Source organism: Nesoenas mayeri, assembly GCF_963082525.1.
Source record: "Nesoenas mayeri genome assembly, chromosome: 4".
Classification (NCBI taxonomy): Eukaryota; Metazoa; Chordata; class Aves; order Columbiformes; family Columbidae; genus Nesoenas; species Nesoenas mayeri.
Genome location: NC_137540.1, coordinates 50,481,644 through 50,495,211, shown reverse-complemented (window position 1 = coordinate 50,495,211; position 13,568 = coordinate 50,481,644). Strand labels below are relative to the sequence as shown.

The following is a 13,568-nucleotide window of genomic DNA, read 5'->3' as shown; positions in this document are numbered from 1 at the left end:
CCCAAAAGTGTTCCCACGCCAGGAAGAGAGCTTTCAGACATCCAGATGAGAAAATTGTGACAAGCACATTCATTTACAGAAAAAATAAAAGGCATCGGAAAGGCATCTACAAGGGCAAAAAGTAGAAGATACAAGTAGGTACGCAGCACAGAGCACGGCCCTCCTGATGGGGTGGACCCAATCTTGTCTGAAAAACAGAGGAACAGAGGCTGTTGGGAAACATGCAGGAATCTTGTGAATTTCTGCATTTACTCAAAACAAACAAAAAAAAGTTTTTAAATAAAGGTAAGGATTCAAATTTGATGCTTCTTGACACTGGAAAATAATGAGAAAAAAAGACAATTTTGAATCTACATTTATAAGGTTGAGGTAGAATTCAGAAGTACAAGAGATGACATAGGGCAGAAGTCTCAGACTAGAGGACATCATAGGCAGACCAGCATAATGGAATTGAGTTGAATCAGAAAAGGACAATGGGTTGAATTAAATTTTTAATGAGTGTCAGCCAAATATTGAGTGAGACAGAGACTCAGCTACACAGTAAAAGGTCAAACCAGAACAACAAAATAATAAGTGACTACAGGATAAAATATTTTCTTCAGCACAAGCACTTTTATTGCATGGAAGGAGAATGTCTCAGAAATTCTGGCGAGTTTAGCAGTGGAAACACTTTTCAAAATATTCCTGACTATTCCTGGTTTTCCACTTCATAAATTTTCTAACCCTACAGTGGAGAATGAAGCAAAGAAAGGGCTGTCACTCTCACCACAACTAATGACAACTAAAGAGCAAGCATGCAATAAAAAGTAATGCATGGATTACTGAAAGCACACAAGCAGCACATAACAAGGAAAAAGTCATTTGGCCCATTCCTCGTGTCTTAAAGCAGTATTATCCACAACTGGACAAATCCTGATACATGTCTAAGCCATTATTTCTGAAAACCTGGTAGCTTCTCCAACCAGTTATTCCCCTGCTCCACAAGTTTTACTACTCAAAGGTAGTATTTAACGTGGATCTCCTTTACTGATTCCTATACACACTGGTTCATAGTATATGCATCATGCAATAAGGACATTATTCGCTCTTCTTTACAGCAACCCTTTAGATATACCCAGATACAGCAGAAAGATTTACTGGCTTGTCTTCTGTTTCACACTACCTAACATATATTTCACTAACGCAGCAGGGCATTATTAACCCATTTCACAGGTTAAGTTGCAGACAGGGATTACTAGACCTGCACTTAGATGAGACAATTCACAAGCACAATTCTCAGCATTCTTCCTAATCAAACAGCATCCTGTTATTTTGAAGATATAAATTTAAGACCAGTTTTTAAGCACGTTAGAGAACATACTCTTCCACATTTAACCTCACCTGCCTCCTTAAACATTCAAACCAGTAATGCCTTAGAGACAAATCTATTATCCTTCAATATAACCTTCCAATTTGACAGGAATACTTTAATAACTGTCCTCTGAGTACAGCTCACTAACCACCTCCACATCTACGAGTTAGCCTCTTCATTAAGACTGAGCTTCTCTAGTTTGCTTGCCCTATGAAATGATACCACAAACCTTAAAAAAAAAAAAGTATAATTCGCAAAATTCCACACATCCATCAAATCAAGTATTTCTTTGTTAATATGTCTTACCTCTTTTGGACACTGATTTTTGCAGGAAATAAGAAGCTCCTTTTCTTTTAAATCAGCACTTGTTAATTTTCTGTAAAAGAAAAGCTGTATTTGTGATAAATTCCAAATTAAAAACAATAGTAGTCAATACAGTTAGGGGTATCTTTTTAACATATTTCACTGTAAAGAAAAATAGGCTCATTTATCCACATCCTGTGGGACTAATGTAAACTACATTATTTTACAGACAAAGGCACAGGAATTTAGAGAATCCGAGGTACTTTAAAGAAATTGCACAAAGAAGAGCACACGCGCATGGGACGAACGTTTTCAGAGCAATACACAGAGGACAACGCTTAAATGTATGAGCCCCATTTTATATTTAGTAAAGCATAGCCTACCCTCTGTACACACACAAATGACTAAAAAGGAGTATAAACGATTACGAAGTTTTCCAATTAAAAGAGCTAGAGATTGAAGGACATTAGTTATAATGATGTTTTACACTAACTACATACTAACTACATTAATCTTAATTCTTGTTTAAAAATTCTTCTTTTACATATTGGAAAAGAACCACAATAGAGGAAACATTATGCAGATTACTGTATTTGCATAATTGAAAACATTTACTACATTATAAAAACCACCTCTGCTCATGAGATTCCATGCATTTATAATTTTAGCAGTAATACCAAATAAAACACTGGTAAATTTTAGATAGAAGAAAAATTATGATACAAATTATAACCTTCAAGATAAATTTTATAACTTGCCATAAGCGTAGCTCCCATTCCCAGACATTTCAAATGGTTTCCAGTTAGTAGCATTCAAATTAAAAGCTGGGTTCAGTTCTGACACTTACAAGCATTCAATATACAGTATTGATAGTTTGCAGTGACACTTTATTTTAAGCATCTGGAGACATGATGGACAATTCCCAGGATGACAGGGCAAAACACATCGGTGAGGACAGCCAGATGGCCGGGGCTTGGTACACTCCTCTTCACACTGTGAGCATTCTGCACCTGCCTAACAAAATAAAAACAAAGTCCTAAAGGAAGCGCCAAACATTTGTTTGTTAGATGCTATTAACAAGCTTCTATACAGAAGAGAGTTGGGGTGTCTTTTCTAAGGAAATCCAGCTACTCAGCAAGATACCATTTAAGCAAAAAAAAAAATTATTAAAATATGCTTTTAAAAGAAAAGCAGAAATACCAGTGTTTGTCAGTCAAAGAAACAGGGTTCTATTGTGCTTCCTGGGCTTAAAAAGACCTCTTAATATTAGCGCTTTGGAAAACTGCCATTAAGCCTGTTAATTCTCTCTGGAAAACTGTTACGAAAAAAAGTAATTCCATGTTCAGAATTAAATTTTCTCACCCATCATGTTATTGTGATACTTTAGTCATGACATCCTGCTCTGTAATACAGGGGTGGGGAAGTTTATTTGCTTGATTTTAAGATGTAAAATAAGTCATTCCATTTCTGTATGTGTATGGTAGTTTATATAATCTTCCCAAACATATTAGCTGAGGTATATGCTGGGAGCTGCTAAGGCGTTGCTTCTGCTCCATACATTACACAAGGTCTACAAGAGCTCTGGTGTCATCCTCATTCCAGGTGATGTGATCAACCTCAGCACAACATGACAAACATCAGCACAGTAAATTAAGCTCCATTTCTATTCATATTCTTATCTCTTATTAATAACTCATCCACAACCCTAGTTTGATATCAAACACACATAGACTGACATGATTTATCAACTAAGCCTACACAGGACAGTGTTTAAGGCCCACCATCACAATCAAACACTCAGTTTCACAGAAGTTAGTCAAAGCCAATCCAAGAATGAAGCTACACAGTGCTTCCGCCAACATTTCACTTTATGCTGTTCAAAATAAGGGCATAAGAACTAAAGTTTTTAATGGTTTCCCCCCCATTTTCTTCCTGTTCCCTCTTTTGCTACTTCTACAGTCGAACAATTTTTGCTGAAGTTTAAAAAGGAAACTTTGAGCAATGACCCTTTACAAAACCTAACTCCCCAATATTCACATCTAAGACAATAACAGCTGAAAGCATTCAGAAGAAGAATCTAATATAAAAATTAACAGTAGGTAAAAGCAAGTAGCTGGCCTTTCTGCAATGTTTTCTAACACAACTTGCATAACAAACCTAAATTCCAGACAGAAAAACCATTATTTAGAGATATAAACAAGAAGTCTAATCAGCCCTTTCTGAGTACATGTGCAATTTAGGCTATCAAAACAGAACTAAAGTTCTAAAAGTCAAAACCAACTTGAGTTTATAAAAATTCAAAGACAACTGAGAATGAGATTTACCCTTATTTCACATGCACACAGATTCCCATTTTCTGAGAATGTATTGTCTCATTCAAAATGGATCTAGGAATAATCCCTAGCCACCCACATTTTAATTTATTTAACAGAAGGAGCCAGCAGACACCCTCTTATAGTAATAAGTAAAGATGCTTAAACAACTGCCACTCTCAGTATTTACTGATGTCACTATATTGCTGCAGGTTACTCTTCCACAAGTTGCACTAACAGCTCATACCCCTCAGACAAAGGCTCCACAAGCTTTAAAAGAATAATACATTAACTGCAATATATACTGTTACTAGATGACACCACCATTTCTAGGCCTGGAATCCACAGGGAAATCATCCTATTTAATATATAACTGGAAGTTAAAATACAACATTTATGTTTTGTTCCCAACTAAATGCCTGCTCGGTTTTCTAAATGCCCAGAGAGACCATGTTTTTCTACATTAATGCTTTAAAAACTTAAAAAGCTGTTTTCCTCCAAATAATGATTCTCTCAAATAATAATCTATGTACCTTTGACTGCTCAGAACTAGAAGAGTTTTCACCTTCATACTTAATTTTATTTTTCTTTCATATTATTTTCAGCAATTAACACTTACAGCTTCTCAATCACATAAATGACAGTTTTGAGTAAACATTGATAAACATGAATATATCTCCCCAGTGCTTTAAGAAGTCTTCACCTATCCTACAACATTTTCAGTACGCTCTGCTAAAGATTTGTTAGCCTTCTCAAGCCATTTACAGCTCTCCTCGGTAAACGCTTTCCCCAGTAGACTGCAAGTGCATTTGTATATACAGATTATCAGTTCGCTTGATCTTGACAGTTACAAAAACTGACTTTAGAAGAGACTTACCAAAAGTCTTAAATAAGTGTTTGATGAAAACAAAGTGATGTACATTAACATAAAACAAAAAAGTGTAGCATTTGCAAAATATGTAATATTGTATCAGTCTTCTAGTCCAGAGAACTATAGATTAGCTAAATGTCACAGCGTCAATAGGAACGGAACACATGACAAGTTTCCCTGTGGAATCTGGAATAGATTCTGTGCCTTCCAGATCCAAATTCTTTATTTTCCAGTCAAAACTGAAGACAATGTACAAAATACACAAAAGCAAAGGCAAAAAGGAAATTAACCTACCTTCTTTTCATCTGCACTGCTGTTCAATTTAGTAACGCGATGACATTCTTTCATACAGGTGTGATTCTGACAATCAAGAAGCCGCCCACAAAACCTCTTACATGAGTAGGGATTTGCAGAATGACATGGTAATGGACTAACCTAAAATTTAAAGATAAATAAATAAATGTAAGTGTATATATATACATATATATGCAGATAGTGTATATATACACGCATCGCATGTGTGTTGTGTGTGATACATATATACACACACGCAATATATATATGCACACACAGAGGCACAATATCATTACGGAGAAATTTTGGTTCTTGAGTATCTTTGTTAAAAGAAGAAAACCAGTGCAACATCTATTTGTCTTTTTTCTTTTAACAGACTTCAGGTTCCTATCCCAACATAACCATACACATTTGTTTTACACTGATTATACCAGGTATAATTACTAATTTTTTATTAATTCAAAATTAAATTTAAATTTTAAAATTTTGATTTAAATTTAAATTTTAAAATTTAATTTTATTTATTAATTAAGCAAGCTAAATTTCGCAACTTTTTTTTAATAGACTATTACATTCTCAATTTTTTTAGTGTAATTTATTCCTCCTTTCCACATTGTACTTGTGCCTTGCATTAAAAGTTCCTAAACTGCTTTATAGTTATTGTAGAAGACAGTTACAGTTTACTTTCACAGGACTAATTGTGTTATGGTCATCATAAACCCAAAACATTTTAAAATTCTACAAACGGACAACAATCTGCAAGCCAGAAATTCTAAAAAACAAACACAACAAATACAACTCAAGGGACTGGGAAGGTGAAGAAATGGCTCTATGACAGGACTAGGAGTTTAAGGTCTTATGACATATTTGCACTTTCTAATTTGAAGTTAACACTCCGGTTAACAGGGCTTTGCAGTACTATTCAGAGCATCTATTTAGAAGCCTTTATTCTTCATTAGTACTGAAATGGAATGTAAACTCCTAACTTGGTTACCTAGATTATTTTCCTAAAGTTGAATAGTACAAGTCCCTCCATATCACAAGTATTAGAGGAAACCCATTGTTCCCATTTCCCAACCCTTACATAATATTTGCAAGAAAAAAAAAAGTTTCTCTGATGATGCTGTCAAAAAAATGTATTCTTTTGCTTATTATCATGATCATTTAGTGCAGAAAAAGAGAAATTATTTGTGATGTTATTACACAATAGACTAACGTGACATAACTCACTTTGACTAGACTAAGGGTGTGATTTTGTGTTGCAGCTAAAGTTGCCTAACAGCTTTGTACTGTATCCCTGCCATTTCCCCTTTCCAGCTCTACAGTCCAAATTGCACACTCCTACCACTTACTTGGAACAAGTCCTACCACACATCTGTCTTTAGAGTAAGACAATTCAACTAGTCAAAATGGAAGAAAAGGAATTAACAGGAAAAGATTCCTTTCCTTTTTGCTAGGTTTGCAAGTGAATTGGCCATACAACTGGGTAAGCACCAGAACAGAGATCAAAGGAAGAGAGGACAGTCCCCCACAGGACTGAGCAAGGGACATTTTCCCTTCAGTGCTGTCCACGCTGACTTCCCTCAATCCTAAAGCAAAGACATACAAAGTAGGATTTCAATCCACTTGCCTACAGAAATGTTTTCCAGGCTTCATCAAAAAAAAGGCTATACTCCACACCAAGTCATCGCAAAACACAATTCCTTCCCAAGACTCCTTAACTCCTTCCTCCTCTTCTCATCCTGACCCACAGAGACTCTGCAAAAAGGAGTCTGCATAGGAGGTTTAACATCAAGCACAGAATACACAGAAGAAAACCTTGACGCTGTCCTGTCCAACTACTCTCCCATCCCTATGTCAGAGCTGAAGTTCATTATGCTGGCTAAAGCACTAATACAACCACAGCAAGCAGCCTAAATGCCTGGTTTGAACTCCTGCTGCGAACCTCCTGCAACTTGGTCTCTGAGGGTTTATGTTTCTGTTGACCAAATGAGCAAATGCCATCAGCAGGCCTAATAAAAAGAAGGTCTGAAGTGGAGAATAGTACTATACCCAGCTAACACACACCAATTACCAAAGCTTTTGTCACTCCTAATACCCTGATCCTTCTCATCCTCTTCCATCTCCCTCCTCCTCCTTCCTTGGAGTCACAACTTCCTTTCGGTAGCAACATAAGTAGTCAAAGGATGCTGGAAGGTAAAAGAATGAATGAAAAGGCAAACTAAACATTAAGATCTGCCACTGCCCACGTCTCTACCTTTCCTTGCTCCCCTATTTCCACTCAGTTTTTTATGACTACTGGTTCTGCTGCAGTTCAGGCAGCTACAGCAGATCAGGGCACTAATAGCAAATGAGCTCTATGGCTGCACAGTCCAACATGCTGATGAGACTCGTTTTACTGAGAGCCAGCCTTCCATCAGATGTGAACCCAGCCACCAGCTCCAGTTAAAGAGAACTAGCAGAAGCACACAGGCAGAAACGGAGCATCCCCCACGTATAGCAGATGAGATGTGATGCTGAATGGATCCGGGGCAGTGAAGCTCACAAGCCAGGAGACACCAGTAGCAGCTCTCAGAGAGCCAACCGCAGAGAACAGCCCAGCCCTGCGGCTGCACTCAGCACAGCTCCAGTCCCACTTGTCGACTTTCCCAAGTCTTGAGCCCAATAAAAGACGGAAAGTCTTCTGGAATGAATTGACGTTGTAGCCAAAACCAAAAGAATTTCAATTAAATCAAACATACATTATATTTTCAAATTTTGTTTCCATTTCTTGACAAGTCAATCTGTTGCGGATATTAGTAATAAATCCAAAGGACAAAGTAGAGAAAAGTTTTACTTCCTATAGTTAGAATGCATTTCTGAAATGGCTAAATGGAGGTCGCTACTCTTGCTACAAGGATGAATATCAAAGAAGCCACAAACTCCAGGAGGCTGATGAGCTGAAGAATAGAGAATGCAGATGAGAACCAGAAGTGTTTTATGAAAAATGATTGGAAAAAGAAAGAAACTAAGGAGGCGTCATTCTCAGATCACGGGTCCTTCCATGGATTAAGGAAAGGAACGCAAGGAAAAGAAGGCAAAACAACTTTCAGAAGTTTTCCAGCACACCTCCCAAATGCATAAAATCAACTAACAGATACATCAATTGGAATATGAAAATAAAAATCAAGTACAATAGGGCAGGGAAATCTCTGAAACATTCATAAGGTATTTAGCCATAAAGGTGAATTGCATCAAGTTTTACATTAAATTTTACCTAGAGGTAGAATAATGCTCTTCCTCTTATAAGAGAACCACAACTAACAAAAAAACCCAACAACCTTAGAATTATAAAACATAGCATCAAATTCCCACCCCCAAAAAAACACCAAAAAAACCCAAGAAGAGATTTCTATCTGTGTGAGAACAGTAAGACTGATATTATGGTATATTCAAAATACCACGGAAACAAAAACAGAGTGTTTTCATTCCTCTAGAACATTTAATGAAATGAAGCCACTATGAGAGAATTAACTACAGCAGATAAATTAATACCATTTCCAGTTAAGATTTCCTTGTTTGTCCTCAGCAACCTTGTATGTGCTTTAATTAATGTTTTCCCATAAAAACAGCTTTTGAATATAAACACTAGCTCTCATAATTTGATTTTAAAAGAGAACATTTATGCTACTGCTATGACATCCCAATGCTTGTTGCAGTTCAAAGAAAAAACAAAACATCAAGTTTTTGTTTTGGGGCAGCAGCAACTGTTAATGACAGGTGATCTCTCTGACCTACAACTTGAAACAGAATTGAGAGCTACTTTTAAGCACCTACAAATCAAAGGAGAGTTATTAAAGAGTTATTTTTCTAAATATATGTAAACACATCTAAAATTTACACAGTAAAATTATTTAAAGGAAGGCTGCACACTATAGCTTAAACAAGTCTTATTTTAGGTTAAAAATCATAGAATCATACTTGCCTAAATATGTATTTTATATAATCATATCACCTGAAAAGTAATTTTAAGCCTGTTGTTTTAAGTGCTGAATTGGTTGTTCCAAATACCCAAAGATATGTAAGAGCTCAAACCAATCTCTTAAAAATACTTTTTAAACTAAATACCAAAGTGAAATTTTATAAAAATAAACAACAACAACAAAAAACCAAGTTGAACACAACCAACTCCAACACCTACACAAATTAAAATTACTATTCAAGGAAAAATGTAAACATAATAGACTTGCTTATTCCACAACTCCTAAACTGTTTGCTTTCATTCTCTCTTCCACTCATCATCTGCAGGTATCTCAGTAAAAGAAAAGGTGACTTTATAACTTGTTTAATTCCTAGCTTGTTTCTTTTATACCTCTTCCATTATAGAAGGTATAACAAAAGCCCAGTATAAGCAGTAACATAGTACAGCCTCTCTTCACAGCAAAACTTTGCTTGAGAAAATTGCTACTTTCATTACTTGTGAAAAGTTCAGATTTCCCAGTAAAAATCCCTTCAGGGACTGGAAACTTCTACAGGGGGGAAGTGTTCATAAACATATAAGAGTGTTTTCTCTAGTTAACAAATTCGTTTGAGGTGAGGTTACTTGTTGAAAGCCAATGGGGCTGTAAAACACTGAACAGATCTTAAATGTTTTTGTTTGTTTTATTTTTAGAGACCTCAGAACAACATAAACATGTACAATGGATCTAAAATACACTGTAAACACCCCCTCACACACACATTAAAAAAATTATTGTTTTCCTTGACTGCTATCAAAATCTCAAAGATTAGGACACTGCATTCCAGAAACTGCTAAATTTCAGCAGGAGGGAAGCACTGCGCTCTGCTGGCTGAGAGAAGGAACGTTTAATTTAGCATATCATATAGAATCAATAAATCCAAATTATTAAAGCTGGGCATAGACTCCCCAGCATTCTTCCTTATTTTCTATACTGACCCATTAAAAAAAAAAGACCCAAAGCCATTGATTGATTATGCCAAGACCAGTATGCAACAGATTAAGGATTTTTTTAAATTATTATTCTGAAATTAGTTATAAATATGTAGTAATTGGAACAATTTTCTCTAATAAGAAAAGCCATACTGTCTTCTGTTAGGGGGAGGGACATAGATTTCATAATCACGTACATCTGAAAAGTATCAAAGCAAGAAACATTGTGTGGAGCAAGTTATATATTGAGTCAATTGACCAAAGTTTCTATTTTGCTGTACATAAATTCATGAAAGTTAAGATTTGATATGTCCTATCACAAAACATATCATTGACTCAATAAGTCACTGGTTGATATACCTGCAAGTTTTACTGTGGAAAGCAAAACCAAAACCCAGCTATTTCAAGACCAAACAAACAGGTACAGTCATTCTTTTCATCCATTTTCACTGTACATTTTTCTTTAGCAACCAGTAAGCTGCAAAGTAGCTCTATGGAAGCTGCAGTCACAGCTTGGTTGGATTAATAAATGTGCTACATGAACAGACTGCTGGTACATAAACTTTGTTAACAACATTTGGAGATGTTGCCACCACATATCAAACCAACACTAGAACACAAACCAAAAGATTACTAAAGAAGGCCAATGAAAAAAAGGGGGCGAGGAGTGTCTTTAAATATTTTTATATATTTACTGTTTTCTAGAATTTTTTACTAGCTTAAAATGATACTAGGCTTATTACAGTATTGTTAACTGCAATTCAATAGTGAGTTTATGCCAGACTTACTAGTAGATATATGCCCAGACAAAGCTATAATAGCAACATTTTTTTTAAAGATTAGTTTAGCAACCATGTTTAAAAGGGTAAAAAACACAAAAAAACCACAAAAAAACCCCAAGAAAAATGGGTTGATCTTAAATTTCATGACTTTTAGAAACTACTGTGAGTAACGATGGTAGTTATTTAGCTTCAAGCATCAATGAGATATTCTTCTCATGTTAGCCAAAACAGACAATAACTTCATTCAAAACTGGAGAACACAAAAAGGAACCAAAAAGAAAAGCTAGTAAGTAACACTAAAGAAGTTTCCACTATATTGTTTGATTTCATTCATGAATGCTTGAATCCAAATCACATGAGAATTTTCATGTACAACACTACGTTCCTTATCCTTTTGAAATAAATACAGCAGTTTCTAGAAGAACTGAGTGAAGTGTGTGACAGGGAAAGAACAATAACTATAGAATGAGGAAAAAAACCACAACCCTCAGAAGTACATAATGAAAAGACCCACACCCCAAAAAAGAAACACTATTTAAACAACTGCAAGAATACCCAAATAGCTTCACAAATCATGATGTAAATTTCTGTCCAAGACTTCTAAAAAGTTACATATTCTCCAAAAAGGAACTAAAATACCTTCTGATATTTAAGCCTTCATGAGAAGGTACTTCATTGGTTTCAAATCTAAAAAAGCCATACAATATTTCTCTTTAGTGGTTTTTTTTTCAGACTGACAAAGTGAGATATACTTCATATTCCACTTTAAAAGGCAGTTTCTGTGACTCACCTCATGCTGCCCAAGACACTCCCTGTTAAAGAGAGAAAAAATGCAGATTTAGAGAACATATATTTCTTCAATAAGGGACTTAAAACAGCTACAGTGCTCTTCACACAAAAATAATGCAATCTATTTTTAAAAGTACAAACTAAGAAAATAATATATCTACACAGATCAATGCCATCTCTTCTTCAGTAGCTGTTTGGATTGCTGTATTTTATGATGGCAATCCCAAAAATCAGTGTTTCATGGGCAGATTAATGACAATGCTATATTACTAACTTTTATTTTAGAAAATTTATTTCAAAAGTTACCTGAATTGCTTCTAAATAGCTTTTCATTTAGCTCTACTAATATATAATTCCATATTTTTCAGATATTTCAGAGAACTATCTAGTCTACTCTTATAATTCTACCCCTTTTAGAATGGTCTACCATTCCTAGGAAAGAAAAACTGCCCACTGATCAGAATTATGAGGGTATTAAACGAAATGGTGACTCATTCAAACATTGATCTCCTAAAAATTAAATTAATCTTTTCTCAATTTATTTTGAAAAGTATCTTTTTATTTTTATCTCGGATTTCATATCTGTCATCTCCTTCCCAAGTACTGTTTTGATTTCTCCACTGAAATCTTATAAGGGAGAGTAATTATTAACTGTAAATCAGTTCCTAAAAATTTCTAGAACAGTATTTAAAAAAATAAAAGTATCACTGATAACTTTTCTAACACAAACCAACTACCAATAGCTACGGATGGTGTCTAGGACAGCAGGATATTAGCAAGAGCAACCATTCCTTCACCTAGTATAACGAGAAGCAGATGTTGCACAGGACCTTTATCTTCACTCTACACAGTTCATTTATCTTACATCCAAGACAATCGTCCTATAACCAGTTCATTTGGTTTCTAGGAGCCCTGCATTCCATTGCAGTATGCTTCTGTTCCACTGCAAGGGGAAACTGCTTAACCAGCCTGATTGCCTTCTGCCTTGTAATCACTAAATCCATGGACGAGAGATTCCCCCCAGCAACTTTGCATCCACGTTGAGATGTAGTGGTGTCAGATGAACTACTAGATGCATAAAAAATTGGCAGAATCAAAGGATAGCAGCTCACTGTTTGTATCCTACATGGACACCAGTTACAGGTGGAATTCTTCAGCCTGGAAACCTGTCTTGTGGGTGGTTTGTTTGTTTGTTTGTTCCACAGCAACTTGGAAAAGATAAAAAGCACCAATTTTGCAGACAATGCTAAAGGACACTCAGTACATTCAAGGGCAGGGATGGCATTCAGAAGGATCTAGACAGATTGGAGGAATAGGTGGAGAGGAAACTCATTGAATGCAGAGACAACAGAAGTCTTTCACCTGGGCCTGACTAAACACTGCAGGCTGAGGACTGAAGGCTGGGGATATAATAGTCTTTCAGCATACAGGGGAAGGTACAGAGAAGATTGAGCCATGCTCCCTACTGAGGTTCATAGCAGGGAGGTAAGACACAACAATCATACTCTTAAAAAAAAAAAGGAAGGTTCTGACTGGATATACAGTGGAGGAAAAATAAATTTAAAAAAATATCAGTATAAGTATAAACAAGGACAGCAGGGAGTTGTCCAGAGAGGCTGCAGAATCCATGTACACAGAGGTTTTCAAGGTCCATCTGGACAAAGTTGGAGCAAATTGCTCAGAATTCAGTGTTGATCTGCCTGGAACAGGAGGCTGGACTAGATGACCCCACCCAAGGTACCTCCCAGCCTCAGCAGTTCTACCAAATAATTTTCCAGAAATTCCATTTTAACTGTTTACAGAAACAAACACTGAATATATTAAAATCAAAATCTCTGACTGCTCATGTTCAACAATACCAAAATATTAGAAAACACAACAAAAAGTATTGCAAAACCTCAGTGGTGAAGGATAGAATCCCCACTAACATCCATCC

General features: G+C 35.8%; 1 protein-coding gene across 2 annotated transcripts in view; it reads right to left on the bottom strand.

Annotated features, from left to right (window-relative positions):
• The window catches only part of NFXL1 (nuclear transcription factor, X-box binding like 1), a 48,826-nt gene that overhangs the window by 17,725 nt on the left and 17,533 nt on the right, over window positions 1-13,568 (bottom strand). For both annotated transcript variants that reach the window (XM_080344283.1, XM_080344284.1), the window contains exons 15-18: window positions 11,634-11,655; window positions 5,132-5,272; window positions 2,502-2,668; window positions 1,658-1,727 (exon numbers count right to left, since the gene is read on the bottom strand). In XM_080344283.1, coding sequence (XP_080200409.1) covers window positions 1,658-1,727; window positions 2,502-2,668; window positions 5,132-5,272; window positions 11,634-11,655 — 400 coding nt within the window. The remainder of the gene's footprint in view (window positions 1-1,657; window positions 1,728-2,501; window positions 2,669-5,131; window positions 5,273-11,633; window positions 11,656-13,568) is intronic.